General features: G+C 45.7%; 7 protein-coding genes across 11 annotated transcripts; 2 read left to right on the forward strand and 5 right to left on the reverse strand.

The window, feature by feature from the left end:
* Positions 1-15: 15 nt before the first annotated feature.
* On the reverse strand, positions 16-1298 carry LOC9630388 (peptidyl-prolyl cis-trans isomerase FKBP16-3, chloroplastic). Its single transcript, XM_002975701.2, has 8 exons — positions 1205-1298; positions 1112-1157; positions 871-1057; positions 705-788; positions 478-527; positions 380-428; positions 238-312; positions 16-155 (listed from the first exon to the last, which is right to left on the reverse strand). The coding sequence occupies exons 1-8, from the start codon at positions 1233-1235 to the stop codon at positions 33-35; spliced, it is 645 nt and encodes a 214-aa protein (XP_002975747.2). The 5' UTR covers positions 1236-1298; the 3' UTR covers positions 16-32.
* Positions 1299-1313: 15 nt separating this feature from the next.
* Positions 1314-3132, forward strand: LOC9645294 (DNA-(apurinic or apyrimidinic site) lyase, chloroplastic). Its single transcript, XM_002975518.2, has 10 exons — positions 1314-1393; positions 1445-1578; positions 1648-1727; positions 1780-2159; positions 2216-2326; positions 2375-2512; positions 2565-2612; positions 2661-2741; positions 2795-2954; positions 3005-3132. Exons 2-10 carry the CDS (start codon positions 1487-1489, stop codon positions 3130-3132), a joined length of 1218 nt encoding a protein of 405 aa, XP_002975564.2. The 5' UTR covers positions 1314-1393; positions 1445-1486.
* Positions 2940-5966, reverse strand: LOC9630389 (sugar transporter ERD6-like 4). 4 transcript variants are annotated; one of them, XM_024680630.1, is made up of 19 exons: positions 5421-5945; positions 5304-5366; positions 5156-5245; positions 5038-5097; positions 4923-4988; positions 4807-4872; positions 4681-4756; positions 4562-4626; positions 4423-4515; positions 4287-4367; positions 4145-4229; positions 4046-4092; positions 3931-3993; positions 3819-3878; positions 3684-3749; positions 3572-3631; positions 3404-3518; positions 3192-3347; positions 2940-3095 (listed from the first exon to the last, which is right to left on the reverse strand). In XM_024680630.1, the coding sequence occupies exons 1-18, from the start codon at positions 5781-5783 to the stop codon at positions 3235-3237; spliced, it is 1632 nt and encodes a 543-aa protein (XP_024536398.1). In that variant the 5' UTR covers positions 5784-5945; the 3' UTR covers positions 2940-3095; positions 3192-3234. The 4 variants fall into 4 exon arrangements, 3 of the variants coding, with proteins under 3 accessions (XP_024536398.1, XP_024536397.1, XP_024536396.1); XM_024680629.1 differs by having other exon boundaries at positions 2940-3138; XR_002993009.1 differs by having other exon boundaries at positions 2940-3347; positions 3935-3993; positions 5421-5966.
* Positions 5967-5969: 3 nt separating this feature from the next.
* On the reverse strand, positions 5970-7351 carry LOC9645295 (release factor glutamine methyltransferase). The gene is made up of 3 exons (XM_024680633.1): positions 6548-7351; positions 6168-6413; positions 5970-6109 (listed from the first exon to the last, which is right to left on the reverse strand). Exons 1-3 carry the CDS (start codon positions 7262-7264, stop codon positions 5987-5989), a joined length of 1086 nt encoding a protein of 361 aa, XP_024536401.1. The 5' UTR covers positions 7265-7351; the 3' UTR covers positions 5970-5986.
* LOC9645296 (protein RBL) lies at positions 7297-9500 on the forward strand. Its single transcript, XM_024680627.1, has 6 exons — positions 7297-7369; positions 7419-7517; positions 7627-8675; positions 8746-9025; positions 9087-9259; positions 9307-9500. Exons 1-6 carry the CDS (start codon positions 7351-7353, stop codon positions 9403-9405), a joined length of 1719 nt encoding a protein of 572 aa, XP_024536395.1. The 5' UTR covers positions 7297-7350; the 3' UTR covers positions 9406-9500.
* Positions 9501-12046: 2546 nt separating this feature from the next.
* LOC112348258 (putative ribonucleoside-diphosphate reductase small chain B) lies at positions 12047-12661 on the reverse strand. Its single transcript, XM_024680439.1, has 3 exons — positions 12508-12661; positions 12335-12455; positions 12047-12239 (listed from the first exon to the last, which is right to left on the reverse strand). The coding sequence occupies exons 1-3, from the start codon at positions 12659-12661 to the stop codon at positions 12197-12199; spliced, it is 318 nt and encodes a 105-aa protein (XP_024536207.1). The 3' UTR covers positions 12047-12196.
* Positions 12662-16339: 3678 nt separating this feature from the next.
* On the reverse strand, positions 16340-18952 carry LOC9630391 (DEAD-box ATP-dependent RNA helicase 9, mitochondrial). Of its 2 annotated transcripts, none has more exons than XM_024680626.1 (7): positions 18825-18952; positions 18017-18644; positions 17819-17952; positions 17343-17757; positions 17191-17289; positions 16904-17128; positions 16340-16831 (listed from the first exon to the last, which is right to left on the reverse strand). In XM_024680626.1, exons 2-7 carry the CDS (start codon positions 18617-18619, stop codon positions 16463-16465), a joined length of 1845 nt encoding a protein of 614 aa, XP_024536394.1. In that variant the 5' UTR covers positions 18620-18644; positions 18825-18952; the 3' UTR covers positions 16340-16462. The 2 variants fall into 2 exon arrangements, with proteins under 2 accessions (XP_024536394.1, XP_024536393.1); XM_024680625.1 differs by having other exon boundaries at positions 18017-18668; positions 18825-18949.
* Positions 18953-27244: the final 8292 nt, after the last annotated feature.

The following is a 27244-nucleotide window of genomic DNA, read 5'->3' on the forward strand; positions in this document are numbered from 1 at the left end:
GGTTGTTTCCGAGAATGAAGAAATCTCTTTTTTCACTCAAAATCTGTGTCGGATAAGCCAGGGATGTATTCTAAGCTCACGTCGAAAACCACCGGTGTGTTCGGAAGAACTCTCGGCCTACCAGCAGCAGCATTCAGCCCCCGCGGGAATGCCAGCTGTGAGAAAAAAAAGTGTTCCATTCGTCAGCATTTCGTGTGAAAGCTCATGACAAAAAAGAAGTCGAGGCCATTGACTTACAGAGCCGGGAATGTAGAGCCTACGTTTGCCACCAACTTTCATGGTCGAAATTCCTTCATCCAGCCCCTTCACCACCTACGAAAAGCGTTGCTTTCATCAGATCCGCAAAGAAGGTTCTAAGGGAAAGAACTCGAGAGCTTACTGATCCGGCTCCAACACGGAAAATGTAAGGCGCTCCTTTTTCCAGCGAGCTGCGAAATACCAAATCAATCAATCATGCTGGAGAAAACAAGCTTGTACCTGTCAAAGACTTGTCCGGAAGGAATCATGGCGACGTAGTTTGCTGCGACCTGGCACACAAACAAGACTGGAAGAAACTCAGTACACGCACGAGGAAAAAATCCAACACAGACGAAATAAACCAGAAGGAAATCCGAAAACAAAGAAGAAGAACAAAACCACAGAGGCCACAGACCAAATAGATCAGAAAAAAGAAAAAAGAAGAAAGGAGGAGAAAGAAAGAAGACCTGGAATCCAATCGGTGGTGATGGGCCATTTCCGAGGACGATGTCCTTGTACTGTAGTCCGGATGGAGTAGTCACCATTGGAGCCTTCAAGAAAAATCCAATCAATCAATTCTAGAGAGGTGACAGACAGCAAGAGAAAGAAAAAGAAGAAGAAATGTTACCACACATTTTCGAGCTCCGATTCGCAAGCGTTGTCACAGAGTTGCTTGGGAGCTTCCGTGGGAATGCTCTCGGCTCTGGCAAATCCAGCGAGCGAAAGAAGAGAAAATGCGGATGAGCCGAGAGAAAATTCCCTCCGGCTGGCGCTGGCGCTGCTACATTTCACAGCGCGATGCCGGAGAGGCGCCGAGAAGCTGGAGAAAGATCGAGGAATCGATGGGAATGAGAGAAATCCGAGAATGCCCTACCTGGAAGAGCAAGAAGAAGAATCGCAAGACGCTCTAGCCACGAGACCTGGAATGGATGTGGATTACGATCGAGATTGGCGCGGCGCTACTTACAGGGATGGGGCATGCAAGGAGACGACGCCATCGCCGAGAAGCTCCTCCCAGGGAAATGGATAATGCCCAAAAGGTGAGAGAATATGCCCCTTTCATGTTATGGCGGGGTTAGGGTTTAAGGAAAGAGGGTTTTTCTCGTCTCTTCGAGCGAATGTAGGTTTGCGCCGATCGATCCGGCTGGAGATTCGTGTAAGTAGTAGCGTTTTTCCTGGCGCATCGATCGAGCGTTTGTTTTTCTAGGCGAGATATTAGCGCATTGATAGAGAGGAGAAGGAGATTTCGATGGCTTCCATCCTCCGGAATGAGCTGCTTGTGCTACGGACCGAGAACAAGCTCGAGAAAATGACGGTGATTCAGCTCAGGAGCCTCATGAAGTGAGCGAATATTTTTTTCTTCTTCTTTTCCTTCACATCCTTTGTTTTCTTGTTCTTTTTCGTGCGTAGGAAGATGAACGCTTCTACTAAAGGCACCAAGCAAGAGCTTCTAGGAAAGATCACAGAGTTTTTAGAGCTTGAGACTCCTGGTAAGTAGCCCCAGACTGTGATTTCCTGACAACTAGTTCTCAACTCTAGCAGGAGAAACTTCTGAAGTGAGAGCTCTCAAACGGGTCCAAACAACGGAGACTACAGTCGAGAAATCCTCCAAGAAAGTTTCCAGACGAAAGACAACGACGACTACCGCTCTCGAAGTAAGCAGCGAGAAATCTGCCAGCCCGTGGACTCTACTCCGGCACAAAAAGCCCAAGCCCGACTGGATTGCTTATGATCCGTCCACAATGAGGCCTTCGTCCCCGCCAAGCGAGAAGAACTTGGTGAAAGTTATCTCCTGGAACGTCAATGGCTTGCGGGCATGCATGAAGCGCAAAAACGAGCTGGAAGAAGAAGGCTCGGTACTGGCTCGTCTCGCAAACTCGGAAGATTTCGACGTCCTTTGTCTCCAGGAAACAAAGCTCCAGGTCTGGCTTTTTGGTTTCAAGGTGGCTGGGCATTTCTTAAGTAAAGCTCTTTGCAGGAAAAAGATGTGGAGGCGATCAAACAGAAGATCTTGGGTGGCTATTCTAATAGTTTCTGGACTTGCAGCAGTTCAAAGCTTGGCTACTCTGGTTGCGCTCTCATATCACGGGTATTTACTTTTTCTTCCTTCCACTGAGTTTGTGATCCATCATCGCAGATCAAGCCTGTGTCTGTGACGTATGGATTGGGAATTTCTCAGCATGATGGCGAGGGCCGCGTCGTCACAGCCGAGTTTGATACATTCTTCCTAGTTTCTGTCTACGTTCCAAACTCCGGACAACGTTTAGAGAGGCTGGTACGTTTTCTTTCATTTTTCTTTTCGACTTTCCATATTTTCTTTGCATCAGACTTACAGAACAACGGAGTGGGATCCTGCATTCAGCACATATTTGCTGGTAAAGCTTTCTAGCCTCTAATAATCTCATACAGTAATCTTTTCTCAGGAGCTCGAGAAGAGAAAGCCCGTGATTGTCACGGGTGACTTAAACTGCGCGCACGAAGAGATTGACATCTACGATCCAGACGTAAATCGCTTGCTTTAAGTCCTATCAATGCAACGCTGGCTTTTGGATCGTAGGGAAACAAAAGGAGCGCTGGATTCACGTGCGAAGAGCGGACCTCCTTCCAAACGAATTTCATAGACAAAGGACTCGTGGATACGTTTCGAAAGCAGCATCCACTGGCTGTTGGTTTTACGTACTGGAGCTATCGCAGCAATGCTAGACCACAGAACAAAGGTATGGCTTTTACTTTACAAACTTACAAAACAATTGTTTTTTTATGATAGGATGGAGGTTGGACTACTTCCTTGTTTCTCAAGGACTGGTTTCCAATGTCGCGGATTCGTATGTTCTTCCTCAGCTTGATGGCAGCGACCACTGCCCCATTGGACTTATCATTCAGACCGAGCAGTGAAACTTACTTCGCAGGTAAAATCACGTTCGATGTTTACAAGTTGGAAAATGAATAGGTACCTTGTTTTCTACGATGATCCACTGGGTGTCCGATTTGAATCGTCTATTTAAACGAAGCCTCAATCTGCTCTAGAGTGCGACCTCGAGTCTCCGGAACAAAGAGAGCGACGAAGATAACTGTGGCGAGGCAAATCGATGCGTATAGCCAAAAGCAACCTGCGTGAGAAAGTTTTACATGAGCTCTGGAGACAGCGCTATGAAACAACGCGTACCATAAGATGTCCAGTTGAGCAGGAAGTTGAAGGTTAGTGTCACGGCCCAGGCGCAAGACCAATTCACTAGCGTAGCAAGGCTTCCGGCCAGGCCTTTGACACGAGAAGGAAAGATCTGCAAAGCCAGCATTTAGACTTACAGCAAAAGAGAGCTTGGAAACTTCTTACCTCCGACATTATAACCCAGGGAATGGCACCGAGACCGAATGAAAATGATACCACATAAAACTGGAAGCAAGTTAGAACGCTTTCTTTCTCAAAAAGCTCGTTCTTTTCTTACCAGAAGGCTACAAAGTGCTAGAACGTTGATGAATGTGTCCATTTCAGGAGATGGATTCTTTATGTTCTGTCGGAAAAAGAAGCAAAGAAAATGTTACACGAACATTCGCAAGCCATTGGATCTTTTTAAGCTTACGCGTAGAAAGAATGAGAATCCCACGAGAAAAGCGCTGAGAGCCATGCCTCCCGATGATAACTATACATGATTTAGACGCTGTTAGTAGGGAGAAATCATTTTGAGCTCATACCAACAATAACAAACGTCTTCCAGCCTTTTCCATCAATCCTGCTGAGGTGAGCGTCACGGCTACCTGTTATAAAAACACATTAATACGTGCAATAAGAACAATACAAAAGAATTACTTGTAGCATGGCTAGAAGCAAGGAAGCTGCGTTTGGTGACTTAAATCCTGCAAGCAAAAAAAATTTGAGTTTTGAGCACAGAAACTTGTATGAGCTTACCGACTGTGCTGAAAATTTCACCAGCGTAAAGCATGATTCCGTTGATTCCACTAAATTGCTGCAAGGCCATTACGCCTATTCCTGCCTATACGAATACCATATTCATGTTGAGACAAAACGGAAAAAGGAAGAAATAGCTTACAAGTAGGGGCCGGAAGAGTCGCCATTGAAATAGCTCTGTAACTAGCACGCTGGGCTGCAATCTGGATACCTCCGCAGCGTTCTGACGCACTTGATGTTATTGTAACTACAGAGCAGAAACTCACCGTTACCATTACCTGAATCTCAGAAAGCTCCGAGCTTATGTTATAATCTTTTCCTCGTAGTCTCTGAAGAGCTGTAGCGAGATCTTTGTTACGATCGGCATTTCCCTGGAAAGCAATATTTTGAGGAGAAATTTGAAATCTTTCCCCATACCAGCCAGCGAGGTGTTTCAGTGATAAAACAAAGCCCGATCAAAAGTAGCGCTCCGGGAATAGTAGCTGTGACACACTCGCAAAAAGTTAGGTGGCTTTTAAAAACGTGAGAAATGTTACCAATTAGAGCAAGCATTCTCCACTGAAAAAACAATCCCCCCATATATGCCATCATGATACCAACAGTTACTGCCAGCTGCAAGGACCGAACTTAAGAAAACAGGAGACAAAACAAAAACACCGAACCTGATGCATGGCACCCAAAGTTCCTCGCATATGTTTGGGAGAAACTTCTGCAATATAAGTTGGAACCTGCACAAGAACTTTTACTCGGTATGTAGCTGGAACAAAATGAGACTTACAGTAAAGGAGACAATCCCGCCACCAAGTCCTTTCAAAAACCTCCCAATGTAAAGAAATTGCAAATCCTGGAAATAAGGAAATTCAGCTTTTCTTCTTTCGTTCGTTATTGATTACTTTTGCCATGGCGACCATAATCCATCCTACAAGATTGGGAATAGCTGCTGCTACTAACGCCTGCAAGCCGTGATAAGGAATCAGCTAAGCAACGCACGAACTTGAATAGAAAACATACTCCTTTACGGCCGAGACTATCTGCTATCCTTCCACTTGAAACAGCACCGACCATGCATCCCAAGTTCACGAGAGAACCAAAGAAAGAATACTGAGAAAAAAAATGGAGGTCACCATAATCTGTCAAATGAGTGATAGATGTTCTGCACCTGAGATAAGCTTAAATGGAGATCGTGAATTATATCAGCTTGCGTCGGTGAAGTATACCCGAGCTACATAAATCGTCAGTAAGATGTGAAAAGCTGAGAACAAGGAAAGAAACTTACAGCAATTCCAAGGGACAAAGTTCCAAGAACAACGACGAGCGTGAACAGTGTTGGGATAACCGAGCTGGGTGGCTTGATGAAAGCCCTCGATTTGGCTCGCAGTAGAGGCTTTTGGAGGTCACCCTTCAAGCCAGACGAGTTGAGCCTTGAAAGCGCTCCCGTCTGGATGCTCCTTTCGGAACGCAAAGCCCCATGAGAGAACTGCCTTTGAATCGTTCCGCTGCCTTTTTCATCCGCAAGCATTGGGCCGTCGGACGAACCCATTCCAAACTCGCCAAAAGATTCGAAACGAACAAGAGTTGTGAGAAACCAGCACAATGCAAGGTTGAAGGTTACCTCGTCTATCTTGAAAAGGAGATCCATATAGATTGGAATCGCGTCAGTAGAGACAAGGCTAAGAACACGCTGCCGTCATCGAGGCGCCGCGTGTGTCTAGACGTGGCACGGACATGCCTTGGTTGACTATACAATGGCCAGGATTGAGTCAAAGCCTCGTCAACGGTGTGTTTAGTCCACTGGTTGACTAGCTTGAAGAAAAAAACCACCAGAGGGATCAAAAGCTAGAGTTACGTATGAAACGCAGTGACAAACCGAGACATCTCAGCGAAATCTTTCACAACTTTGATGTCTTCGAAAGGCTTGTCGGACAGGATCTTTGCGACGGTTTGCGCTTGCTCGCCACCATCGGTCTGCAAGATCAAACGGAGATTCAGCAGGAAAAAGGAGGGAAAAACACAAGGAAGAGACCTCGAGCGCTAGAAAACCACCGGACTTGAGAGCCCAGCAAGCTCCTTGGCAGATTTCCGCAAGGTGGTCGATTCCATCGACGCCACCATCCAGAGCGCATATTGGCTCGTGCTTTCCAACCTCGGCTTGCAATCTCCCGAGGTTCCTGGACGGAATGTATGGCGGGTTGCTCACGATCCCGGAGAGCTTTCCAGCTTCGTCGCGCAAAGGCGTCAACCAGGAGCCCTTGACAAGAGTCACAGCTTCCTGCCAGGCACGAAAGAAATCCGTGAGAACAAAGAAAAAACGTTAAGAACAAGCTCTAGACTCAAGCACGAAGAACACAAATAAAAAGATTAAAGAAGAAAGAGAACGTTCTCTGGACTGGAAGAATCTCTTACCTGAAGCTTGTAGCGTCGAGCATTGGCCTCGGCCACCGCGATCGCGACCTCACTGGCATCCACAGCGATCACCGATCCCCTCCCATCGAGAAGCCGAGCGATTCCAATCGCGATTGCGCCGCTGCCAGTCCCAAGATCAACCCAAACCCCTCGCGCGAGCTCGGAATTTCCATCCATGGCGGCCGCCGCGAGGTCGATCAGCTGCTTGGTCTCTGGCCTTGGGATCAGCACTCCCTCCTGGACGCCAAGCACCAGATCCCGCCAATGCGAGCTCCCTGTCACGTACTGGAATGGCCGCCGGCGATCGATCCTCTCCTTCCATCCCTGTTCTAGCTCCTCCAAGCTCGCGCGAAGAAATATTTCGCCATGGCCGGCTAGGGTATCGTTGCGCTCTTGATCAAGATCATCGCGGTCGCCGCGGCCGCATTCTTCCAGCTCCAGCGCGGATTTGAGGCGCCTCCATCCCTGGATCTTCCTCTTCTCCGGCCTGTGGATCACGCAACTCTCCACAGCGTCATCCAGCAGCCACTCCAGCTCCGTGAGGAGCTCGCTGGAATCCGGCCCGCCATCGAGCTCCGACAATGCGGTACTGATCGACGACGCCTTGTGCCGGGATTGCGAGCGCCAGCGCAAGAGCTTGGCGAGCGGCGTGGATTTGGAGGCCGGCCTCTCGCAGATGGGGATCACTAGCTCCACGCTCCCGCGAAGAACAGCCATTTAGAAAATTTTAGGGTTTTGGTAGGGTTTGTGGGAAGCGAGCGTAGATGCATCGCTCGATTGTCTAGGCGCGCCAGTGGATAGCGATGAATCTTTCGCTACTCGGTGAGTTCTTCTCTTCTGGATTTCTCCTGTGATCGGCGATTCCTTGCAGACCCCTTCCAGAACGATTTCCCAGAAGTGATCGAAGAGTTCCTGGAGCACGGGATCACCAAGAGCATTGCCTTCAATCGGCGTGGAACGCTACTGGCAGGCAAGATCTCTTGGTTCTTAGAGAAATCTTTTGCTTCTTACAGACACGCGATAGGATAGATAAAAAATTCTCAAGCTTTCGTTCCAACTCTTTATGTTGTTCTTTGCAGCTGGCTGTGCCGATGGCTCCTGCGTGATCTGGGACTTCCACACGCGAGGCGTGGCCGCCGAGCTTCGTGACAAGAGCTGCTCCTCTCCAGTGACGAGCGTCAGCTGGTCCAAATGCGGCCACCACCTCGTAGCGGCAGCCATGGACAAATCACTCTCCTGCTGGGACGTTGCCAAAGGCGTCAAGATCGCTTCCACCACCCTCCATCAAACAGCTCTCCACGCTCGCTTCCATCCGGGGAGGAAGAGGCCGCTCCTCTGCCTTGCATGCCCGCTCTCCAGCGCTCCACTTCTCATCGATCTCTCGACTGGTGAGAGCTACCAGCTTCCACTCTCGGCGTCACCCAAAACTCCGGAAGCCGCCACTGGCCAAGCTGCAAAGGGAAAGGCAGAGGCGAGCTCGTACTCTTTCTCCGGAGCGAGCTTTAACAAGAAGGGCGATCTCATCTTCGTTGGGAACTCCAAGGGGGAGGTGTTGATCGTGGATACAGAGACACGGCAGGTCCGGAGGACTGTGCAAGTCCCGGGTGGTGCGACTGTCCGACAGATTGTTTTTAGCCGAAATGGACACTACGTGCTCACGAACTCGTCGGACCGTGTGATCCGGGTTTTCGAGAACTTGCTGCCGAGAGAAAATGCTGCGGCAGCGCTAGCGGAAGATCCCGAAAAGTGCGACGTCTTGAGCAGTCCCAAGGAGTTCTCGGACGGTGTTTTGAAGGCGGTGTGGAAGACTGCCTGCTTCAGCAACGATGCCGAGTTTGTTGTTGCTGCTTCCGGTGCGAAAGGAGAGCACAAGATACAGGTGTGGAACCGGGAGTTCGGTCAGCTGGCAAGGATGCTCGAGTGTCCCAAGGAAGGCCTCATCGACATAGCTTGGCACCCGACTCGATCTATTCTGGCTTCGGTCTCCATGTCAGGCTTGATATATATCTGGGCGAAAGACTACACGGAGAACTGGAGCGCGTTTGCTCCAGATTTTCGAGAGCTGGAAGAGAACGAGGAGTACGTCGAAAGGGAGGATGAGTTCGATTTGAATGCTGAGGCTGAGAAGGTAAGCACTCCTTAGGTTTTTCTATGTGAATCTTGGTGTGACTTACATTGTATTCTTTTTCTTGCTGCAGGCTAAACCAGTGCAAGCTGACAATGATGCTGATATTGATATTACAACAACGGAGAAAGTGGCTGTTTTCAGTGACTCGGACGAGTCTCAAGATAATCTCTACTTTCTACCGACTGTTCCTCAACCCGACAGTCCTGTTCCAGAAGAACCATCGCAAGCTCCAGCCAGCCCACCCAAAGTCCAGGCGAGCCATCCTTCCGAGTCGAACGATTCTCCAGAGTCGGAGGAGCAAAACCAGATTGAGCTGACGACGATTGTTCAACAGAGCGCATCTCCACCAGGTTGGCTGTTCTTTCAGCTGCGCTAATGTATTTCTAATGCTCACGAGGTCTGTCTAAACAGAAGAGGAGGTCGGAGCAAATGGTAGAATCAAGAGGAAAAGGAAGCTGTCCGAGAAGGCTGCCGAGTTGCAAGCCGAGATCGGCCGCAAGTCAAAAACGAAGGGTGTCAAGACCAAGTCGACGAGAAGTGTGAATGGCGGCGAAGAGGATGAGGCACAAGAGGACATACAAGAGGTAAAGAATGCTCTACTTCGAAAGCATCTAACATGTGTTCTATCCAGGAGCCTTCCCCATCTCTGGGCTTGAAGAAGCTTAACAAGAGGCCGCAAAGGGTGAAACAGGTTTCCAGCTTAAGAGAAAACACCGGCGACCCGCCCTGAGAAGAGCAGCATCGCTTGTATTCTACTCCGAGAGAGCTAACATTCTAATTCAGGTACTCGTTTGAAAGAATCCGAAGTTCTCATTCTCTCGTGTTCTCGTGATCTCGTGATTGAAGAAGATCATGCCAAAGTGGTAGCTCTTCTAAATCTTCGACAGGTGCCTTACAGATGAGAAAACGGACAAAGGGGAACGCATTGATGCTTGGATACGCAGAAAACGGCGAGGGTGGTACGCTTACTAGCGGAAATGCAAGCAGCAAAAGTCTGTGCTCCGAAACTCTTGGAGCTCTCAAAAGCATTGTGTTGCTAAAGAGGAGGGAATACTTAAGAACATACCATCATTGCTGTAAGGAAGAATGGTAAGCTAAGCGCTTGCGGCGAGTAGGCCACCAACGGGATTTGTGTTTTTAGAAGAGGAAGATAATCGGACAGACGAATCCATTTGCGTTCTCCCCGTGCGAGTTTAGCGAGGTGATCTATACGTGTCGGGAGCCTTTTGTAAAATCATCCACGGACGGTTTGAAGAGGTCGAGGATGACAAGTTTGCAGGCCGGAAAATGTCGCCTCAGACGCTGGATGAGTTCATCGCTCTCTATGCAGAGAGCTACGTCTTTGCAGAAAATCAAAGCAGTACATCCAATACTTGTGTTGTTCACTTCATCCAGATTGTTCTCGCAGTTGTCTGTGCAAGACGACATGAGACCCGTGCATGTCGCGGCCTTGAAAGCTCCTGGAATGTTTGCGAGGCCTACCAATGCCGAATGGGACGAGTTTGAGAAGCACAATCCTTCATGGACTAGGGAATCCAAGCCAGTGGAGGCAGCATCCATGCCCGAAGCGGGTTCTCAATGGCGCCATACACTGATGAAGCTCACGGGGGCGAGAGAGCTCCTTCCTCGTCAAGTGACAGTGAGAGCCCGAGTGAGAGCCCGGCGAGAAACTCTGGAGATGAAGGACCGGCACAGGACGAAAGCAGTTGCTACAGAGAAGATCTCCTGCTGTATACGAACAACACGGAACATTGCGAGGCGTTCGCGCCGACCGATCCAAAGATGCTGGCTGCTGCAGCAGCGTGCAAAGGCGACGACAAGTGCATGTGGGACGCTCTCTTCCAGGCTGCAGGCTGTGCCCGAGCGGGAGTGATTCGTAACGTTGAGAACGGACACGGCATGCCGGTGTATGATGGAAAGGGAATGAAATTATTCATCAGACTGTGTCAAGAAATCGATGACCCTTGCTTGGAAGGAAGGGCACATGAGTATTTGAATTTCAAAAAGTGATGAAAATAAAATATATTATTTTATTACAAAATTAATCTAATTTATATATTTATTTAGTTTTTAACTCAAAAGTAGTTATATGGATGCTTTTCTAAATCTATAAACTATAAATATGTAGACATATAATTTTTTATTCCAACCTTGATGAAATTGTTGGTTAAACTGCTACTTATATTTATAATTATGAAAAAAATTAATTATATTTATTTTATAAAATATTATTTAGAAAAATAATTAACCACATATAATCTATATATTTTGTTATAAAACTTTGTTTACTGTATTTATTTATAGTATTTTAGTTATATTAATTAAGTTACTAAAAGTATGAATGTATAAAAATAAAATAAATTTATCTCATATGAAGTTTAGCTTGCAAATGGATTTACCAAGAGGGATACTCAAGCTTGGATTATTTTCTCCTCTAAATTTATACTTTTATTTTTATTTTTCTTATTAAAAAATTAATTTAAATATTATTTTAAAACACAAACTATGTATGTAATATTTCACATAGCAAGTACAAGAGATTTATATTAATGAAAACAAATTATAAATAAATATATAAATTCTAAAGAAAATAGTTTTTATTGAATATAAATTTTTTAACAAAGTTAAGAGAAATTTGTATACTTGTCAATTTTTATATAAACATATTAATCAAGGACATCGCAAAAATAACTATCAACGATGTCATGAGAAATTTGTAGTAGGGCATAGATCCTATAACAATCAATAAGCTTGTACATAAAAAAATATCTGAAGTGTTAAAGGCCAAAATAAAATAAATTATACTTAATTGTTAACCTTCAACATAATTTTTTTCTCTTGATATGTTTCTTTTAGTTATCATCATTTTAATGAAAAAAATAATTTTAATTTTTGTTAAAACATTTTTACAATTCTTGATACTTTTTGTGGAGAAAAGGAAATGCCAATCAATCATACTTACATGAATTCATTTTAGTGTTTAGAAATTATTAAATTTGAGCTTTATAAAACTTCAAACATTATAATCCAATCAAATTAAACAGCAAGATGACCAGAAGAAAAAAAGGAAAAAGAAAAGAAAATGAAGAAATAAAAACCAAATGTTTATACCCAAAATGGATGTTGCCAAGGCATATTCAATTATCGATTCCATTTTGTTTACTGAAACATTGGTCGTGAAAGCCAAGTGCTTGAAGAAAAACCAAGTGCAAAGTGATGATGGTACAACGGAGAAAGTGGCTGTTTTCAGTGACCCGGACGAGTTTCAAGATAATCTCTACTTTCTGCCGACTATTCCTCAACCTGACACTCCCATCACAAGATCCAGCTAGCCCACCGAAAGTCCAGGCCGAGTCAAACGATTCTCCTGATTCAGAAGAGCAAAGCCAAATTGATCTCACAACAATTGTTCACCAGAGCGCATCTCCAACAGGTTGGCTGTTCTACTAAACAGAAGAGGAGGGCGGAGCAAATGGTAGAATCAAGAGCAAAAGCCAAGCCAAGCCGAGATTGGCCTCAAATCAAAAGCAAAAGCCGTCAATGTAGATGTAAGCTTCAAGATCACTGTGAAAGAAAAAGCAAGGATGTTTGGAAGCCATAAAATGCCCGAGCCTGGCAAATGCTATATGACAAAGAGCCAAGACCAAAAAATGCCTTACCTCCGGGATCTCGATCTCAGATTCTCCAAGACGAGGCGGCGAAGAAGGCCAAAACATGGCTCATGAAATGATTTTCGTTCGGTGAGAGACTCCCAGTGCTTGGCATCCTGGGAGAGATCAGCTGGAATGCCCCAAACGATTGCGGCTAAAACGAGAAGGAAACCGGATCTCACCAGTCGAGAAGCTCGCCTTGGCCTTTATGTACATCTCCCACATCCTGGGGTAGCGAATCGGGAACATACAGAAGCGCTGTGGATTGTCAGCGAGAATGGGCTCCTCCTTGGTCGTCGACGGGGGCGAGTATTCAAATCTATGGCGCCAAGGCATAGTACACGTGGCAGATGGTCAAGGCTAGTCAAGTGGGTCAAATTATTCTGTGTTCCGGGGAAAATATGCTTCGCTAACTGCTCGCCGCCCCTGCATTGCCGCTGCCTTTGGCGCCTGCGCTGATAAGATTTCGTGAAAATTCCGGGGTTCAAAATCCTAGTTGAATTCTTGGTTGGGCACGACAGGAATGAAAAACATGGATTATTTACTCAGATGGCCACCACGTCGAGTGCAATAACAAGATAATCGCGCACATTTTCAAGCTAATGCAACGCGATATTCATGTTGCGATTCTCACGCAGCTGGTAATGCACCTTTGGACGCGAGCTTTATTCTGGAAATCCGGAACAAGCGGAAAAGGTAATAGCTTTTTCTTTAGCTTTGAGTAAACTCACCAGCTAACTAGTGTATGCTTTGTTTTGCAGTTGAAGTTTCTTGCTGGAAGATGCAGCTGTATCCCTCCACAACCTTTTCGAAGGTCTTCATTACTCTTGGCGAAATCTGTCTCCAATCAAAGCATATGCAAAACATTCTCAGCTCTTAGTAGAGAGAAAGACACTGTTAGAAACAAATAAACTTAAGAATTTTTCTGTGAAACGACCAACCATCTCTTCCAGAACCTGACAAAGAAAAGAAGTCAATCGCTCTGAAAACTAGTAACCAAAAACACAAAGTTGAACTATCTGACGGCTCTTGGCGTCCGCACAAGCAAATTTAAGCGTACAGAGGCCGAATGGAGAGCTCCTTGAGCTTCCTCTCGAGAGCAGTTCTTCTATTCCTTCTTCCGACCACTCCAGCATAGTTTTCGACATCCACCTCTCGTCTGGACTAGTTGTGAACCCGGGCAAGAGATAGTTAGTTTCATTCTCCTCTCATGACATTGAAGTACCTCCAGGGTGACTAAGCTCCAAAGCTGAAAGAAGTCCAGAAAACTAGTTTTCCCACATAACCTGCACTGGAAGGCTAAAATCTTGTATTTACAAACTTGCATAGTATTATTCTTTAGTGCCGGCACCAAGCTCAACTTGCAGGAGCCTTTAAGTGTTCTTATGCCTCTAGGTATGACCCCAAAAACATGTATTATTATTCTTGCAATGGCGATATGTACCATGAAGATTTTATGTTGTCAAAGCCATCAATGCCTTTAAGTGTGGAGTGGACTCCGTTGAACGATTCTTTTCCATCGTATGGATCTCTGACATGCATGTCTTTTTCAGCCCTGAAGTGTTAGCAACTTGATGCTGTAGTTTGGAGGACTATGAATGGAACGCTAACACTTCAGATTTTGTAATCTATAGAAGTTTTGTTTCTAATAGCTGTTTAGACCAGCCTATTTCTAGCATTTAAACATTTTTCTGCTTTGACGTGAAATGCATTAGAACGCTTCGGAGATATCCATCCTAGCGTTCTTCTCGGGAGCTTTCGAACAAGAAGGCGACCCCATCTTTGTCGAAAGCTCCAAGGGAGAGGTGTTGATCGTGGAACAGAGACATGGTAGGTCCGGAGGCCCGTGCAAATACAGATTGGACTCACGAACTCGTGATCCGGGTTTTCGAGAACGCAGCGTGGAGACCAAGCACAAAATCTAGAGATCATGCGACGTCTCGATCCCAAGGAGTTTTTGGATGTTTTGAAGGCGGTGTTAGAGGAGGAGGTTGTAGAAAAAGGCTGTACGAGAAGGCTGACGAGTTGCAAGCCGAACTGTGAATATGGCGGCGAAGAAGAAGAGCATACGAGAGGCTTACCTCCAAAGAATCTAACATGTGTTCCTTCTGCATCTCTGGGTTTGAAGAAGCAAGAAGATAATGCCAAAACGCGGTAGTTCTTCTAAATCTTCGACAGGTGCCTTACAGATGAGAAAACGGACAAAGAAAGAAACGCGCACGCTAATCCGGTGACGAGAGTTTCTCGTGCACGCTATAAAAGAGGTACGCTTGTTCGCTCACTCCAAGTTCTTCTTTTCTCTTTGTTTCGGTTTTCTTTGCAGTGAGCGAGCGAGCGATGGAGATGACGATCAAGTTCCAGCTCGCTCTAGCGGTGCTGCTTGTCGCCGTGTCGATCCAGTCGGTCCAGTGCAAGATCATCGGCAAGGCGGAGGTGGATTTCTCGGGCTACTGCAGCGACGCCTCCATCCCGCCGGGGAGCACGTACTGGCAGAGCCTCAACTTGACGCTGTCGGACATCGTGGCCAACACTCCCAACGCCACCAACTTGACTTACACGGTGAAGCACGGCCGGGACGACGTTACCTCTTACGGCCAGGGCGTGTGCTTCAACCAGCCGCCTCACGAGGTTTGCCGGGAGTGCATCGCGATGCTGGTGAAGAGGGCGTGGATCGAGTGCTCCTCCTCCATCTCCGTCGTGCTCATGCTCACGGGGCAATGCGCACTTCGCTACCAGGACACGCCCATTGACGTGCCTCCTCCGGCAGCTTAGATGATGATCCTCTCTCTCCACTCTCTTTGGAATTCATTCCAGAACTCTTTGCGAGATCTCTGGGATCTTCTCAGGTATAGAATTCTTGGAATAACGAAGTCAGTTAAGTTTTGCAGCTCAAAAACACGGTGAGAATAAGTACTCTTCCTTCCCCACAACTTTGCAACTATGGCTGTAGATTGCCTTCTAAGCCTAAGCACTCCAAGCGTGGATTGTCAGTGAAAGATGACACCAAAAACTGTGAAAGAAGACGACGTCCACTTTGTCTCTGTCCCAACCTCAAGCGCTAGTTTCGCATAAGTTGAAATATATTTGCATGACTTTCACGATCAGTGTGGTCATAAACTTCAGGTATTCCAAGTGTAGCAAGTTCGAAAGCTGAGGACAAGAGTCTTCTGGCTTTGTGTTCTCAAGGAAGGCCCCAGACTCATGAAGCTATCCAAACAATCCCTGAATTTCCAGCTCTTGCAAGCCATTGCACTCGAGCTGCAATACATGTGGTGACTTGTAGTTAAACTTCTGAGCGAGGAAGACCTGATTTCCGCTGGCGATTTCAATGTCCCTCAGCGAGGGCAAGCGTCTTGAGCAACCAACACTTGGATAGAAAACTCGAGAGTTCATCATTAGCCAAGCTGTTACAAACCATAGGCTGGAATCCTGTATCAGTGAAAAGCAAGAATTCGTGTGTACAACTTTTAACTTCCATAACAGAGCCTTGTTCATGATTTGGATGAAAAAATAACTCTTTCAGGTGCTGTCGACCATTGATAACCAGAGTTTCACCCGAACACTAATCAGGCTTATTCTAGTGAGACATGGAAATGAAAGGAACAGTTTTGAATGTCATATCCTGCAGATTCATGCTTGAGAGGTTTGGAAACCCATTAAAAAGCTCCATGGGATCAAAAGCGTTCAGCCGTGACAAGCTCAGTTTCTCAAGCCTGTTACAACCCATAACTTTCATAATCGTGCTTTCTTCTTGGAATTTTGGATGAAAAACTGCTGCGGGCCACTGTGATCATCGATTCACTCCCATCTAACTTACACTCGCTATTACTTCAAGCTTCGGAAAAGCTTATTTGTAACTCAAATTCTCGTGAGACTTCAAAACGAAGAGAGCACTGGAATTACCTTGACCAATTAATTTCTTTCGTGCTCAAAAACGTAGTATGACCGAGTTGCTCTAAAGTTTCAGGTAATAGTCCGCAAGTGTTTTTAATTGGTTAGGATGGCAGCATGAAATTGTGTAACTATCCGTATATTCTTTGGTTCGTAAAAAAAAGAGGCAAATGTTCGTCACTAGTAAGAAACTACCACTGCAAGTAGGCGGCTACTACGTTTCGTCTGCCGAGAAAGAACCTACAACTACCACCCTCCCCCAAACCCACCACTCCTGCCCCCGAAGCCACCGCCACCAAATCCACCTCCGCCACCTCTCCCAAATCCGCCGCCACCGTAGCCGCCGCCCCCTCGTCCACCTCCAAAGCTTCTTCCGCCAAAACCGCTGCTCGCCACGTAAGTGTCCCTCGAAAAGTCTTGTGCGCAGCTCATGTCCACGTTTGGAACGTTGAGCGCCTCGAATCTACACCCAACGTCGTGCTCGATCGTGTCCCTCACGCGCCCCTGCGCGTAAGTGTGCATCAAAATCGCCACTCCTTTCTTCCCGGCTCGGCCTGTTCGTCCCGACCTGTGAACGAACGTCTCTGAGTCGCCAGGAACTTCGTAGTGAATCACCTGTCGATCCAAACTTTAGTTAGCTACACGCTTCCCTGAGAGATCGATGAGTTTCCAGAAAGATATACGTACCAGATCGACGTTGGGAATGTCTAGACCGCGAGCAGCTACGTCCGTTGCTACCAACACTGAAAATCTGCCGTCTCGGAAGCCGGAAAGCGTTCTCTCACGTTGGAACTGTGGGATGTCACCGTGTAGAGCCTCGCAAGGGACCGAGCGGCTCATGGCTTGAGCTACATTGTGCGTGTCGCGCTTGGTTTTGGCAAACACGATCACTTTCCCACCTTTGCCATACGACTGCAAAAAGAAGAGGAAAAAGCAACGACCATCAGCGCTATGTCTGGATTTCTCTTACGTACATTCACAAGCTCCTTGAGAAGAGGACCCTTGTTATAGTCGGATGCCTCGCAAGAGTAAAGCTTGATACCCTCTGCAAGCTTCTCGTCGTTGTCTCCCACCTGCAGAGGAAACATAAAATGTAAAACCTGCGTTTTGGAAACAAATTGCTCACCAGATCGACCACAAGAGGATCTTGCATGAACCGTCGCAACAAGTTCTTCACCCAGGACGGCATTGTGGCGGAAAACATCATAGTCTGCCTTTGCTTGGGGAGCCTCTCCATGATCTTCTCCACATCTTCCGCAAAACCAGTTGCAAGCATCTGATCAGCTTCATCCAGAACCATGAACTTCACCCGGTTCAGCAGCAAAGAACCGCGCTGTAGCATATCGATGACACGGCCAGGGGTACCGACAACAACGTCGATTGGCCGCTCCAGTGATCGTCTTTGAGACTCGATACTGACGCCTCCATAGATGCACACTAGTGTCAAATGTGGAGCAGTCGACGTCAACTCTTTCTCGACTTGCTTTGCTAGCTCTCGTGTCGGAGCCATGACAATGCAACGGGGACATCCAGGCTGAGTCCTGCAAAAAGAAAAAACCAACGGATTTAGAGCTTCAGAAACAAAGTCCTGGGAGGGAATACCTGCTTGTAGCTTCGCGCCTTTCAACAGTGATAGTATGGAGAATGGGAAGACCAAAAGCAAGAGTCTTCCCCGTTCCTGTCTTAGCCCGAGCAATAAAATCGCGTCCTTTCATCGCAGGTTGATACACCGCGCTCTGCTCGGGAGAAACTCACAAGTTAATACACGAGAGAAACTGCCACAAAGACTACAGCCCATACCTGAACAGGAAAAAGATTTATGATGTTCTTCTGTGCGAGCGCTCTCACAATTTCCGGATCAATCCCGAGCTTCGCCACTGCGAGTTCCTCACCTGCCACCACCGCCGACGGATTGATAGTCTCGATGGGTGGACCAGTGTACGTCTCCTGTACTCCAAAGCCAGGTCCCCGAGAAGAACCAAAGCTCCCAAATCCTCCACCGCCACGACCACCACCTCCATAGCCACCACCACCACCACCATAGCCACCACCACCTCCATAGCCGCCGCCACCACCATATCCACCCCCTCCATATCCGCCACCGCTTCCTCCTCGACGATCATCGTCATAGTCAGTCTCTGGAAATCCTGCTTGCCTTTGCGGAGTGGTCCAGTAGGAGCGTGAGTCCTGGGGAGCCGGGCTTGGGCTCGGCCACTGCCAGTCATTGTAAGTAGCACTGACGCGCAGCCTCTTGAGAATCCCGGGGACTGGATGGAACTTGGATGGTCCTCCATTTGTGAAGCTATACTTCGTCGCAGTTCCAAACGCCCTGCTGGAATCCAGGCTCGTCCGGAGCTTGAGGCATCGCGGCACACGGGCGTGCCAGCTTATGATGCTCCGCATTCCCGCCTTCTCCAGCGGCGCTGCACTGCACGACATTGGAGAAGACAGCCTATCAGACATGGCCAGGATCAGTGAAATCGAAACGAAGCATCGGGAAATCCCTTGCCCTCCTCTCTCGGGGAAGCGCAGCCATGGCGATGCAAGAAGAAAGCGAGAGAGATTTCGAGGGAAAGAATGCCAAGAAAAGGGGCAGAAGAGTAAATACCTCGGAGAATGTATGGCGCCGATGAGCTGCTAGCGGCGGCGGCAAGGCGGCGATGTGGTAGCTCCTCCTCCCCTCGTCGCCGTGCGCGGCTAGGGTTCTTCCACACTGCGGGGTTTAGGGCTTTAGCTGCGGAGATACTCGGGGATATACTCGAGATATTTTTGCGACACTTTATCTCTGGGTAATCGTGTGTTCGAATCAAGTCCATGGAATTCTTAGGGCAAAGTATGCAGCGTCTTATAGGGTTTATCGGCCGCAAGGCCTTGCCGCTAGCAGAGTATGAGATCTCGGAGCTTCCATTCTGGCGATCGAGCGGAAGCGAGCTTCGCACAAGCGATCTGGTGGCAAAGATCCACGGACTTCGCGAGCGCTACAAGCAGCTGGAGGAATCGGAGCTCAAATCCAAAAGCTACACCTACGAGCGCAGGGCGCTGGCGGCTTACTTGTTCCAGGTAAATCACATCGAGGGCGAGGGATTCGAGAGCTTTGAGGAGACGGAGGAAGCCATCGCGAATGGAGCGCTGGAGCTTGGGGACGCCGTCCAAGCCGATCACAGGCTGGAAGCATTGCGCTGTCTGTATCGAGGACTGAGGATCTTCTTCCCAGCGAAGAACAGCGGCAAAGAAGCAGAGGACGCGATCGGTTCCAAGCTGAGCGTCCACAAGATCCTGGAGGCTCACACCGAGCTCATGAAGACCACAAAGGCCGAGATCGCCGGGACACTGCGACGCCATCCTAGCCAAGTGGTGATGACGAGAACAAAGTCTGGAGGAATCCACGTCTTTATGTGGCCGACCGAGGTGGAAGCAGCGCTGGAGAGGCTGCTCGATCGATCCAGGGCCGAGCTCGTGGGGCTGCTCCAGCGCGACGACACCGATCCATCCGTGGACACCGTCGACAAGATCATCAAGTTTGGAGCCAGATTGTTCCTCGAGTTTGAACACATCCATCCCTTCCTGGATGGAAACGGCAGGATTGGAAGGATACTTCTCGCTGCTGTTCTTCGCCAAGTGATGCCGTATCCAAACGTTCTCTTCGCGGCCGAGGGGAGCGCAATCGATCCTCCGTTCGTGAAGATGGATGACTACTACGAGTGCTTCGAGAGGGCCCAGGACAAGCAGGATTTTGAGGTTCTTGGCGATGGAGATAGCGGGCCTTTCCATAAGGTGGCGATCTCGCAAAAGGCTGTGGCCAAGACCAAAGTCTATCCTCCAGCGGACTTGGCTGCCATGGTCGTGGAGGGTGTCTACGTTGGATGGAAGAGCTTCTTCGATGCTCTAGATCAAAGCTACACAAGTAGAGAGGTTAAGTGAGGTTCTTTACTTGTTTTACCTTTCAACTTGCCACTCTAATCTTTCCAAAGAACTTGTGAGAAATCAGCCACTCTAGGCCAGTGTTAAAGCCACCGATCCCGCGTTCTAAAGCTTTCCATCTTGGCCCTCGCTTCTGAAAGAAAGGATGGAGAATTGTCATCGTATTTATTCAGCCTCAATCCAGAAACTCTTGGTAGTCGCTCGCTTGGTAGTCGATAAGATTAGCTTTTATTGACTTTCATTGATATTCATTCACTTTGCATTGACCATGCATTGACTCTTTTTTTGTGCTTGTGAGTTAGATTTAGAGCTCAAAGAGGTTCACCACTATAACAACGTCATTTTTGAAAGTCAAGAAGTAAATAAGGCTGTCTATGATGGGATCAAGCAGCTGTGTGATAAGAAATATCAATTGCTAATCAAAGCCCATACCCAGATAATAGTGACAGGCATTTCCTTGAGGCCTAGACATGTAAATTTGTAAAGTCTATATAACTTCCTATGATTGCTTTTTCCTGTTACAAGATTAGGCACAATTGTAAGAATAAAAGCCTATGAAATTAACTATTAATAATTTAAATGCTTAAAATTAGGGATAGTGGATATATTTTAAATATTTTTGGATATTCTAGTGTGTTTACTATCTAATGGTTAATATTGATTTAGATTAGTCTTTTGTTTATAAATTAAAAACATTGTGAGTGCATAAAATATGGAAAGGTGTGAGGGCCAAATTTATGGCTACGATGCCGTGTATTAGGCATCATATATTCCCTTTTAGAATATTTATGAATATGCTTTTAATTGGACAGTTACTACTTGATTAGCAATAACTGTTAGATTGCTTTCAATTCGGACCACTCACTCCTATATATAAAATAGAGTTTTTGGGTTAATTGATATGCATATTTTCTATATTCCCTTTCCATATTCCATGCACTCACATTAGTGGAGATGAGGGGCACCTTTCATTATCCCTGAGGAATGCTTAGATTTGGAATTTTGGTTTAGATTTAGCTTTTGCATTGTTTAAATTTAACTTTTTCCATTTCCTTTCTTTCGTTCTTTCCTTTCAAAATTTTGGTTTAAATTTAGCTTTTCCATTGTCTAAATCTCCCTTTCCTTTTAATTTTTTTTTCTCATTTCTCTTCTTTTGCTCTTTCTTTTTCATTCATTTTCATGGCAAAGTAGTAGTCTCCTCTTCTAACTTTGGAGTAACAGTTGGTGCAATTGTTTAATACCATGCAGTTGTAATTGAACAACTAAACTTAATTGATGACAGCATTCACAGCATGTGGTATAGTTCCTCTTGCTCTTGGTGCCAATCCTTGCGTTCGGCCATAATTATTTCATAGGAATCCTGAGGATGATGTGTACCATTGGCTTGATCACTTCATAATGATTGCCATATATCATTCTTGGGATGATACTCGATATTTGTGTGAGTTTCTCACATATCTTTAAGGGACGGTGTTGCAGTTGTACAATGGTTTGAATGCAACCATTCGTGGGGATTGGATCCCGAACGTCTTCAAACGCACATTTAGACATATTGATGATTGTGATGATGCCTTTCAGGAATTGCATCATCTTCGTCAAGGGTTATATGAGTCGATGATGCAATTTGGCATTCATTTCTGAAGCTTCTTACTTTGTGTGGAGCCAAATATGTCAAAGCGGATCAAATTAGGAATGTTGTGGCCAGCACTTCGCCAAGATTTTGTTGGACTTATGCATGCACTTGCTCCAACCACCCTTGATGATGCTTTTTGTTTGGCATAACATTATAAAACGTCGCCTCTTCCACTTCTCGTTGCCCGTCCTTCTACTCCACTTCCGATGGGTGATGGTCCTGTTCCAATGGAGGTTGATGCTGCTGCTGCTCAAGTCCAAGGACAAAGGCGAGGATGTGGTCGTAGCCGTGACATTTGTTGTTGGGCATGTGATGAAGTTAGTCACACTTATCGGCATTGTCGGCGTTTTCTAGATGGCGACTTCCATTTCCTAGATGGAGACCTTGGTGTTAACAATGTTTTGTTGGTGCTATTGTAGTGGAAGGTTTGGACATCGAGATGCATCCGAGAAACGAGGAGTCACGCAAGTAACGGAGGGATCTTGCGCGAATAAGTTAATGACCCTTCCATTTTTCTTTTAGGAGCATCATCAAGGGGTTCACTTGGCACTAGTTCATCCAGTGTTTATTTTCCAAACTTGTTTTTATAACAAGAGGTCTCCTATTATTCTCTCTGTGTTGGTTAATACAAGTTCAAGTTTATCTTCTATTGCTCGACTTATTGCCACATGTTGCCGTCTACACTTGCATCGTGTGGCGGAACCAATTTTCATTTTTTATGGCAATAGCCGTACACTTACATATGCACGGGATGAGGTGGATTTGGTTGTGCATGTGGGCGATCTCAAGTTTGAGTTGCAATCATTACGGGTGGTGTTAAGTCAAGCTTTTGACTTCATCCTTGGTATAGATTGGTTGCAATGCAATTATGCCAAATGTGACTTTGAAACTTCTCCCCCTTGTCTCATACTTCTTTATGTTTCATCCATTCTTTTGACTTCCATACCTCTTTGTCTCTCTACTTTTACCTTTACTTCAATTACTTTTGTCCCTTCACTATTTCCTCTTATGTTTCTGTTTTGTTCTACTCTTCCCTTTTCCAATCCCTCTAACAATCTTTGTGTTGCAATGGTTGACTGGCTCATGAAGGAGTATTTTGATCTTTTTGAATTTGACCTATCATCTGGGGCCAAGATTGCCACATGTCATCCGATTCCAACCAGGGATGCTTGTCCAATCAAGGTTTCTGTTCGTGTCGTCACTCAAAAAGATCAAGATTTTACGTGCAAACATCAAGGAAATGTTAGAGAAGGGTGTTATTTGGAAATCGTGGAGTCCTTGAGCATGTGAACCTTATGTCGTGACAAATTCTGATAAGACTATTCATTTTTGCATTGACTATCATCCGTTAAACAAAGTGACAGTCCCGAATGTGTACCCTCTTCCTTACACTGCTGATCTCTTGGACTGTCTGAGGCAAAGCAGCTGCATGCTGCAGTTGACCTAGAGGATCCCGTCTGAGGCAAGCATTAGTTCACAAGCTAGATTTGCTTCTGGGTACTGGCAAATATCGATGGCCAAAGAAGATATTCCTAAAACTGCTTTTTGTACACCATTTGGTTTGTACGAGTTTTTGGTGATGCCATTTAATTTGAATAATGCTTTAGCAACTTTCAAGCAGATGATGGACGAGGTTCTTTGTGATATGCTGAAAGTGACTACTGACTTCATTGATGATGTCTTGATTCACTCAAAGGGGACTTTGGAAGAGCATATTCGTGATGTTTGTAAAGTGTTGGATCGGCTACGGGACAGTGGTCTAAAACTAAAGCGGTCAAAGTGCATGTTTGGGTCCAAAGACACAATTTATCTTGAGTACCATATTTCTTGTGAGGTTTTGCAAATTAATCTTAACAAACTTGTGGCTATTCTAAAATTTCCTACTCTGAAGTGTGTGAATGATGTGTAGTGCTTCTTGGGCAAAGTGCAATATCTCAATCATTTTGTGAATCATTTTTCTAATCGCACTACACTGTTGCAAGCGTTGCTAAAGTTATCAATGTCATCTTTCATCTAGTCTCCAGATTGTGAGCGGGTGTAGCGCACCTTATCTCTCTCCCCTTAAGCCAACTGGAAAAGGGGCAATTGCTTGATGAGAGAGCCCTTAGTGGCTATTTTATCCCCATTTATCCCCCAAGGTTCCAAGGATCCACGGTGACAGTATATCCAAATCTCATCCCATGATCACATGCGCTACACTCACCCCCCCCCCCCCCCCCCCCCGCCCTGAGAGATGTCAATGTCCTCATTGACTATTGACTAACAACCCCTACTGAGCCAAGGGGAACCAGCACCTTCATTTCCGCACTCAATCTACCAATCCTTCCATTGTGTAGACCGGCTATTCCATGTGAGGCAACTAGTCATCCACCCGTACCGTAGTCCCACGGTGGATACCTTCGTCTGGGATGCTCCACAAGAGGAAGGACATACGCATGGATGTCCAATACGTACGATTTTAAATTTTAGGGGTAAGAATATACCTTGCTCAAGGGTATATTATATTTTAGGTAGCCACTAATTAATGGGAATCGAACTCGTGCCATTTTCTCTGATACCAACTGTAGCGCACGTGGTTTTGACCCTTTATCCTATGGTGATTTACCATAGGATAACACCACGAAGCGGAACCTAAACCCTCTTTATGCCACGTGACAGATGCCACGTGTCCATGCCACGTGTCCATAGGAACCCAAGGTTCAAGGCCTTGGGCCACTGAACGAAGGAACGGTGCCAGACTCCCAAGCATGAAGCCAAAGAGTGATGGAACCGAACCACGGAGCAACTCCTAAGCATAAAGCCCAAGGAGCGAAGGAACAGGAGCCCGGAGCGACTTGGAACAGTCCTAGGGTAACCAACATCCCAATGCCAGGACCAACATGCAAAACGGAGCCAAATGGAGTCTGGCGCTATTTTGGCATACCGGTGGCCTAACGTGAAGACATGGGTACTCCACCAGCTAGCATAGAATGGAACTTGGGCTTAGACCCAAGCCGGACGCAGAATAAGGACAGGCACGCAAGCGGGAGCTAGACTATGGCTCAGGTTGGTCGGCCATGCCCGACCTACCCACTATCCCTACTATACATTTGGAACCCCCCCCCCCCCCTTGAGGAACACACACTTTGGGCTTTCACCCCAAGCCTCCCTTAGTATCAGGAGTTAGTCTCTGGGACAAGCTTGAAATTTACTAAATATAGAATGTCCCTAGATTGCGAATTTGGACATGGAACGAACACCATTGTTTAGGACGATCTCTACATTCCGTAGATATGTCAAATGAGCAAATCTGGACACTTTCCATAAATAGCATTTAAGACCGAAATGAGACTAACACTAAGGGCATGATAGTGAGGGTGTTTGGCAGACACGGTAAGCTATCATCTAGCAATATTGAGGGACCAAACTCAATATTGTGGGGGTTCCCAACACTAGCAAGTGCAAGTCAAACCAAGTCAAGTATGCTTGACAAATAGCACTTAGGAATTCCGTCCTTATGCCCATCTGGTCAAGTGCACACGTGAGGACCAGTTTCTCAACTAGCTTAGGTGGAGACTGACAACAAGCCCAGCAATACCAACCTCCTGCCATCGTGGCAGTAAGAAAGAATATCCGAAAGGACTAACTGACAGGTAACTTTCGATACCCAAAGTCACATTCGCGACAGCAGGTGTTCATGGATTTCAAAGAGCTATTGATGACTCCTCCGGTTTTGGTATATCCTGACTACACTCGACCTTTTATTTTGCGTGTGGATGCACTTGGCCCTCACAACATATTTATAGAATAAACAATAGTTGGTTCGTAATCTTCTAATGATAAAATTATTTATATAATGTATTTGCTATTTAATAAGAAGTATATTTACTACTATTGGCTGTGGTGAAAATTGAAACACAAAACTTACTATGCACATGATAGGCATTTAGGATAAGTATAGACTTATATGTAAATTTTGTTTTTAGATTAACTTAGATTTGAAAAAGTATTCAACACAAATTTATATTTTCTTTTTCATTGTTTTAGTATTTATTTAGTAGTTCATTGTCTCCCTTTCTCTTAATGTTGAGTTCTTAACAATTAAACAGTCTAATATCAATAATTTCCTTAAATTCTCTTCAACTCTAGTCAGATCTTAATACTCTATAAAAGTTATATAAAACATTAGAGCAATCCAATATAACACTTCATTTATAGCTCTAGTAAATTATTTAATACCAACAATGGCTTCCTTAGAGAGGTGATGAACTCAAAAGACAAAGGACATAACTTTATAGATTGAACTTTTGGCACTTTAAGCAACACTTGGCATAGTTTATGGGATCTTGATGCATTATTGTCCAAAAATATCTATGCCGAAGAAGAAGTTGAACTGTGGTCTTCCCAAAAAAGTATCTTGCATAAGTGTGGGAGGCTTACAACAACTGGGGAACCTTTTACTCCATGACACAATAGAGAAGAATGCAAGAGGAAGTTTGCTAATATAAAGAGCCATCGAGAAGGCAATAGCTAGATGCCTTGACATCAGGAGTTGATCATTGTTCCCTTGTGAGGTTCACTAGGAACTCATTTTGAGGCTAAGTATGTTGCCACCTCTTCAAGAGCATATGGAATGGCTTGGGTGTTCACCATTGATACTAGGAATTGATTGGGATCAAGAATACACCTTTGCTTGATGACAAACTTTGGTTGGAATTTTTGGATGGTGGTGATCCATGAAAGAACATGTGTGTTCTAAAGAGATTTCTGAAGTACAAATGTCATTACATAAGAAGAAACATGAAGAAAGATATCTCTTTCAAGGAGCATATGTTGGAAATGCTAAAGAGTGTACACCATTGTGACAACCTCTTTTTCAACAGTCACAAACTTTTGCTTAGACTTTGTCATAGAGTGGAAAGCAAAGTATGTGGCATGAAGTGGCTAATCTATTGTAGCAATGAAAGCTCCAAAAGCTCATTCATCAGTGGTGATAAAGATGTCAAAAGGTTGGCCAAGGACTAATGGTTGTAGAACTAGAGCTTGCTACAACATTGTGTGTAGTTTGGTGAAAGCCTGTTGGGCTGAATCATCCTAGAGAAAGGATGTGTCATTCTTCCAGTGGATGTGTGAGAGAGGCATAATTGTGGATGAACTGATGGAAGAAACCAGTTTGGCCAAGAAATCATCACATTTTCTTAACATTTTCTGGTGAAGGGAAGTTAAGAATCTCTTTTCTCTTTGTATCGTATGGTTGAATTTCATCACGAGAGACATTAAAACCAAGGAAGTGGCATTTTGTGATATTGAAGTTACACTTTGCAATGATGTTGGCAACAAAGAAAAACTTGCTCCAAGTGATGAAAATATGCATCAAATATGACTAAGACAAAGTAGAGATCATCCATGTAAACTTGAGGAATATCCCCTAAGATATCATGGAATGCATGGGTCATAAAATGCTAGAATGTGGCTCCTGTGTTACAAAGCCCAAA

This window comes from Selaginella moellendorffii, unplaced genomic scaffold (assembly GCF_000143415.4).
Source record: "Selaginella moellendorffii unplaced genomic scaffold, v1.0 SELMOscaffold_28, whole genome shotgun sequence".
Classification (NCBI taxonomy): domain Eukaryota; kingdom Viridiplantae; phylum Streptophyta; class Lycopodiopsida; order Selaginellales; family Selaginellaceae; genus Selaginella; species Selaginella moellendorffii.

Coding starts and splice junctions, on each gene's coding strand:
- LOC9630388 (XM_002975701.2), bottom strand. CDS start 1,235: ATGGCGTCGTCTCCTTGCATGCCCCATCCCT. Junction 528..704: donor CACCACCGATTGGATTCCAG/GTCTTCTTTCTT, acceptor TTTGTGTGCCAG/GTCGCAGCAAACTACGTCGC. Junction 429..477: donor TCCGGACAAGTCTTTGACAG/GTACAAGCTTGT, acceptor GGTATTTCGCAG/CTCGCTGGAAAAAGGAGCGC.
- LOC9645294 (XM_002975518.2), top strand. CDS start 1,487: ATGGCTTCCATCCTCCGGAATGAGCTGCTTGTGCTACGGACCGAGAAC. Junction 1,579..1,647: donor CAGCTCAGGAGCCTCATGAA/GTGAGCGAATAT, acceptor TTTCGTGCGTAG/GAAGATGAACGCTTCTACTA. Junction 2,327..2,374: donor GTTGCGCTCTCATATCACGG/GTATTTACTTTT, acceptor CCATCATCGCAG/ATCAAGCCTGTGTCTGTGAC.
- LOC9630389 (XM_024680630.1), bottom strand. CDS start 5,783: ATGGATCTCCTTTTCAAGATAGACGAGGTAACCTTCAACCTTGCATTG. Junction 4,516..4,561: donor CTGAAACACCTCGCTGGCTG/GTATGGGGAAAG, acceptor ATTGCTTTCCAG/GGAAATGCCGATCGTAACAA. Junction 3,879..3,930: donor GAAGACGTTTGTTATTGTTG/GTATGAGCTCAA, acceptor AATCATGTATAG/TTATCATCGGGAGGCATGGC.
- LOC9645295 (XM_024680633.1), bottom strand. CDS start 7,264: ATGGCTGTTCTTCGCGGGAGCGTGGAGCTAGTGATCCCCATCTGCGAG. Junction 6,414..6,547: donor CTCGACGCTACAAGCTTCAG/GTAAGAGATTCT, acceptor CGTGCCTGGCAG/GAAGCTGTGACTCTTGTCAA. Junction 6,110..6,167: donor GTGGTTTTCTAGCGCTCGAG/GTCTCTTCCTTG, acceptor TTGATCTTGCAG/ACCGATGGTGGCGAGCAAGC.
- LOC9645296 (XM_024680627.1), top strand. Junction 7,518..7,626: donor GCGTGGAACGCTACTGGCAG/GCAAGATCTCTT, acceptor TGTTCTTTGCAG/CTGGCTGTGCCGATGGCTCC. Junction 8,676..8,745: donor TGAATGCTGAGGCTGAGAAG/GTAAGCACTCCT, acceptor TTCTTGCTGCAG/GCTAAACCAGTGCAAGCTGA.
- LOC112348258 (XM_024680439.1), bottom strand. CDS start 12,661: ATGCCTTGGCGCCATAGATTTGAATACTCGCCCCCGTCGACGACCAAG. Junction 12,456..12,507: donor CAAGGCGAGCTTCTCGACTG/GTGAGATCCGGT, acceptor GGGGCATTCCAG/CTGATCTCTCCCAGGATGCC. Junction 12,240..12,334: donor CTGAGATCGAGATCCCGGAG/GTAAGGCATTTT, acceptor TTTCTTTCACAG/TGATCTTGAAGCTTACATCT.
- LOC9630391 (XM_024680625.1), bottom strand. CDS start 18,655: ATGTCGTGCAGTGCAGCGCCGCTGGAGAAGGCGGGAATGCGGAGCATC. Junction 17,758..17,818: donor AGGCGCGAAGCTACAAGCAG/GTATTCCCTCCC, acceptor TTCTTTTTGCAG/GACTCAGCCTGGATGTCCCC. Junction 17,290..17,342: donor ATCCTCTTGTGGTCGATCTG/GTGAGCAATTTG, acceptor TTTCCTCTGCAG/GTGGGAGACAACGACGAGAA.